This window comes from Nansenia antarctica (genome assembly GCF_963989245.1).
Source record: "Nansenia antarctica genome assembly, chromosome: 20".
Taxonomy (NCBI): Eukaryota; Metazoa; Chordata; class Actinopteri; order Argentiniformes; family Microstomatidae; genus Nansenia; species Nansenia antarctica.
In genome coordinates this window covers 2560072-2565071 of record NC_137693.1, presented here as the reverse complement: position 1 = coordinate 2565071, position 5000 = coordinate 2560072, and the positions used below count along the sequence as shown (strand labels likewise).

At 47.5% G+C, this 5000-nt stretch overlaps 1 protein-coding gene across 1 annotated transcript in view; it reads left to right on the top strand.

Annotated features, from left to right (window-relative positions):
- Nucleotides 1-5000, top strand: part of lars1b (leucyl-tRNA synthetase 1b) — a 37448-nt gene that overhangs the window by 7890 nt on the left and 24558 nt on the right. The window contains 4 exon segments of the mRNA XM_080549590.1: nt 154-294; nt 907-984; nt 1581-1666; nt 3585-3650. Of these exon segments, the coding sequence (XP_080405716.1) occupies nt 154-294; nt 907-984; nt 1581-1666; nt 3585-3650 (371 nt within the window).

Sequence of the window (5000 nt, the reverse complement as noted above, 5' to 3'; positions counted from 1 at the left end):
AGTGTGTGTCTGTATAGAGTGTGTGTGTGTGTGTGTAAAGTTTGTTCGTGTGTACGCCTGCCTCATCCTCGCTGCTGTGTGTGTGTGTGTGATAACAGATGGACTAACAAAGTGGTTGTGGTCCCCCCCCCCCCCTCCTCCCTCCTCCTCCAGGTGCCCATCATAGAGATCCCGGGGTACGGGAGCCTGTCTGCCCCCGCCGTGGTGGACGAGCTGAAGATCCAGAGCCAGAACGACCGAGAGAAGCTGGCCGAGGCCAAGGAGAAGGTGTACCTCAAGGGCTTCTACGAAGGGGTGAGTCTCCTCCTCCTCTTCCTCTTCCTCCTCATTCTCTCCCTCCTCTCCCTCCTCCTCGTCCACCTCCTCCCCCTCCCCCTCTCCCTCCTCGTCCACCTCCTCCCCCTCCTCCTCTCCAGGCACTGTCCTTAACTGGTTTAGATCCTACCTACAGGACAGAAGCTACTACATCTCTTCATTGGCAACTTTGTGTCCAAACAAAATGACATGTGGGGTTCTCCAAGGATCAATCCTTGGCCCCCTTCTATTTTAATCTCTACATGCTTCCATTGGGACACATCATAAAAAAGAACTAAATTGTCTACCACAACAATGCGGACGGCACTCAAATCTACACAGCCCTCTCACCGAACGACTATGGTCCCAGGGCTCGACATTGGGGAAGTACATTTTATGTTTGGACAAGTGTACTTCCAGCTGCAGGTTAAAACAAAGAGAAAAATAAATAAATCAATACGTATTAATGTCCACAAAAAAATTATTCCTCATTCAGTTGTCCGATCGGAAAAGTAATACATGTTTTAAAGAGCTATGCCGCACCTCATTCTCGCTGCCTATGAGGCGGCGTAGCTTGTATCAGAAATCTCTCTCTCCCCCCCCCCCCTCCAGATCATGCTAGTTGATGGATACAAGGGTCAGAAGGTGCAGGACGTGAAGAAGCCCATCCAGAAGATGATGGTGGAGAAGGTCGGCCTCACGTTCACACCAGCTGGTTATGTCAACGTACAGATTATAACAGAGAAATACCATAGATAGAACTGATAGATGACTGCTTACACGTTTGACCTGGTGCTGTTGACTATGGTCCGTCGGTAAACGTGTGAGTGAGTCTTTTAGAAAACACGATTGCACGTGCCTGCGTGCTTGTGTGAGTGTATGTTCCAGGGTGGTCGACATGTTGTTGTAACGTGTGTGCGTGTGCGTGTGCGTGTGCGTGTGCGTGTGCGTGTGTGTCTGTGTCTGTGTCTGTGTGTGTGTGTCTGTCTCTGTGTCTGTGTCTGTGTGTGTGTCTGTGTGTGTGTGTGTCTCTGTGTCTCTGTGTCTGTGTCTCTCTGTCTCTGTGTCTGTGTGTGTGTCTGTGTGTGTCTGTGTGTGTCTGTGTGTGTCTGTGTGTGTCTGTGTGTGTCTGTGTGTTTGTGTGTGTGTCTGTGTGTCTGTGTCTATGTGTCTGTGTGTCTCTGTGTCTCTGTGTGTCTGTGTCTGTCTCTGTGTCTGTGTGTCTCTGTCTCTGTGTGTATGTGTGTGTGTGTGTGTGTGTGTGTGTGTCTGTGTGTGTGTTCCAGGGCGAGGCCTTGGTCTACATGGAGCCAGAGAAGCAGGTGATGTCGCGCTCAGCAGATGAGTGTGTGGTGGCGCTGTGTGACCAGTGGTGAGTACAGACACACCACGTACAGACACACCACGTACAGACACGCCACGTACAGACACGCCACGTACAGACACGTCACGTACAGACACGCCACGTACAGACACGCCACGTACAGACACGCCACGTACAGACACGCCACGTACAGACACGCCACGTACAGACACACCACGTACAGACACACCACGTACAGACACACCAACCACGTACAGACACGCCACGTACAGACACGCCACGTACAGACACGCCACGTACAGACACACCACGTACAGACACGCCACGTACAGACACGCCACGTACAGACACGCCACGTACAGACACGCCACGTACAGACACGCCACGTACAGACACGCCACGTACAGACACGCCACGTACAGACACGCCACGTACAGACACACCACGTACAGACACACCACGTACAGACACACCACGTACAGACACACTACAGACACACCACGTACAGACACACCACGTACAGACACACCACGTACAGACACACCACGTACAGACACACCACGTACAGACACACGCCACGTCACCTTCTAACGCTCTGGTCCGCATGTCAGGATCTGATGGAATGATCGGACTTTCGAAAAATGTGAATTCATTTCCGTGTTGTTGAGAATCAACGACACGTTGCTAGTCAACTAACACAGCTTGTTCTGTGAGCCTGCTAACAATGTAAAGTAGTGTTGTAGTTAACTAGGTAGCAGTGGGGGGATTACTCACCGAATTCATTGCGTTGTTGCAGTGTTTTGGCTTGACTAGCGAGTTTGTGTTGTGATTCTCAACAACAACGTTGAAACGTAGTTCCGTGTTTCAAAAGAAAAGTCTGAACATTTTGATTGGTTGCCGATATGCTCCGTGCCAGAGAGTGCTACCCAATGTGTCAACGTTTCTTTGTCTCAAGTGAGGTCAAGGAATCGTGCGTGTAGGTTATTCATATCGTGAGCTTAGAATGATAAGGTTCTATCTCCGTTTAGGGCAGTTCAGAGATATTGAGCGTCAATGTTTTTACATTCCATTATGCTCTGTGAGATGGAACCTTTGTATTTTATTAATTACTAACTAACATGTCAACATTTTAAAAATAACACCACACAGGCATTAATAAACACCTAATGGATCAGATTATGTAGAAAACTCAATGGAGATATAACCTTATAATTCTAACGTCACGATATCTTGCAGTAAGTTCTATAGTATCTCTTTTGAAGTTGTGTGTTGCTTTTGGTTTATTATATAGTAATTTGGTAATTATATTATGAAGTTACTCTTCCAATTAATGGGACAACTGAAGATATATTTTAATAAGTAAAACGCATAGTTTAATATTGTCAATATTTATAGCATAATGATACTGCTGGCTGCACTGTAGCCTCGGGCTGTTGTGTTCTAAACAGGAGGACAGACATCTGTCTTCACTTGGTGTTGTCTTAGCCACATCTCCTGAATTCTAAAGAAGAATTGTTTACTTTTACGTGCCAGTTAAATTGTATATATTTGCTTCAAGCTTATTCCCTTTTGAAAAGGACATTCGTAATTTATTCAAATGTTACTAGGCAAACAAGTCTATTCTTCTAAAGGAGAATTGTTTATTTTATGTGCCAGTTAAATTTGATATATTTGGTTCAAGTTTATCCCCTTTTGAAAAGGAGTATTGTAATTTATTCAAATGTTACTAGATATACAAGCCTGTTCTTCTAAAGAAGAATTGTTTATTTTATCTGTTAGTTTTAGATTTGTTTTCCAAGTTTTTTCCTTTTAAGAAAAGAGGAACTACTGCACTGTGTTCAGGTGTTATTAGGCAGACATTCTACACTGTGTTCAGATGTTGTGTGTGTGTGTGTGTGTGTGTGTGTGTGTGTGTGTGTGTGTGTGTGTGTGTGTGTGTGTGTGTGTGTGTGTGTGTGTGTGACAGGTATCTGGACTATGGAGAGGCAGGGTGGAAGCAGCAGACTCTGGAAGCCCTGAAGCCCCTGGAGACGTGAGTTACTCTGTCCTCCACACCTCCTGTTCCTCTCTCTCTCTCTCCTCCTCTACCTCCTCTCCCCACCTCCTCTTCCTCCACCTCCTCTACCACCTCTCCCCACCTCCTGTCTCCCTCCTCTTCCTCCACCCTCCTCTACCTCCTCCACCCTCCTCTTCCTCTCTCTCTCTTCCTCTCTTCCTCCTTCCTGCTCCACCTCCTCTTCCTCCACCCTCCTCTACCTCCTCCACCCTCCTCTTCCTCTCTCTCTCTCTCTCTCTCTCTCTCTACCTCCTCTCTCTCTACCTCCTCTCTCTCTACCTCCTCTCTCTCTACCTCCTCTCTCTACCTCCTCTCTCTTCCTCCTCTACCTCCTCTCTCTACCTCCTCTTCCTCTACCTCCTCTCTCCACCCTCCTCTACCCTCATCTGTCATAATGTTCTATTACACGCTCTCCTCTCCCTCCCCACCTCGTCTCTGTTATTCTACTGCCATTAGAGAGTTTATAGTGGATTAAAAAGCATCAATAAAGTTGACTCCTGCAGTTTCCCCGGTCCCAGTCAGATGGATCTCTGATTAAATGTTTTTCGATTGCTCTGGATGTCTGGATGTGTGTGTGTGTGTGTGTATGTGTGTGTGTGTGTGTGCTCACTGGGGTTTAGGACCGAGCTGCTCCATTCATCATGACTCAGGCGACTGCCTCTCTCTCCTGTGTGAATGTCGATCTGTCTCTCTCTCTCTCTCTCTCTCTCTCTCCTCTCTCTCTGTCTCTCTCTCTCTTGCTCTGTCTCTCTCACTCTGTCTCTCTCCCTCTCTCTCTCTCTCTCTCTCTCTCTCTCCCTCTCTCTATCTCTCGCTCTCTCGCTCTGTCTCTCTGTCTGTCTCTCTCTCTCTCTCTCTCGCTCTGTCTCTCTCTCTCTCTCTCTCTCTCTCTCTCCTGTGTGAATGCCAATCTGTCTCTCTCTCTGTCTGTCTCTCTCTCTCTCTCTCTCTCGCTCTCTGTCTGTCTCCCTCGCTCTCTTTTCTGTGTGAATGCCAATCTGTCTCTCTCTCTTGAGCGAATTCCAATCAGCGTCTCTCTCCTATGTGACTACCAAGCTGTCTCTCTCTCTCTTTCTCTCTCTCTTTCCTGTGTGAATTCCAATCTATCTCCCTCTCTCTCGCCTGCATGAACTCCATGCATCTGTCTGTCTGTCTCTCTCTCCTGTGTGAATGCCAATCCTTCTCTATCTCTCCCTCTTGTGTGAATGCCAACCTCTATCTCTCTCTCCTGTGTGAATGCCAGTGTGTATCTCTCCAATCACTGTCTCTCTCCTATGTGACTACCAACTCTGTCTCTCTCTCTCTTTCCTGTGTGAATTCCAATCT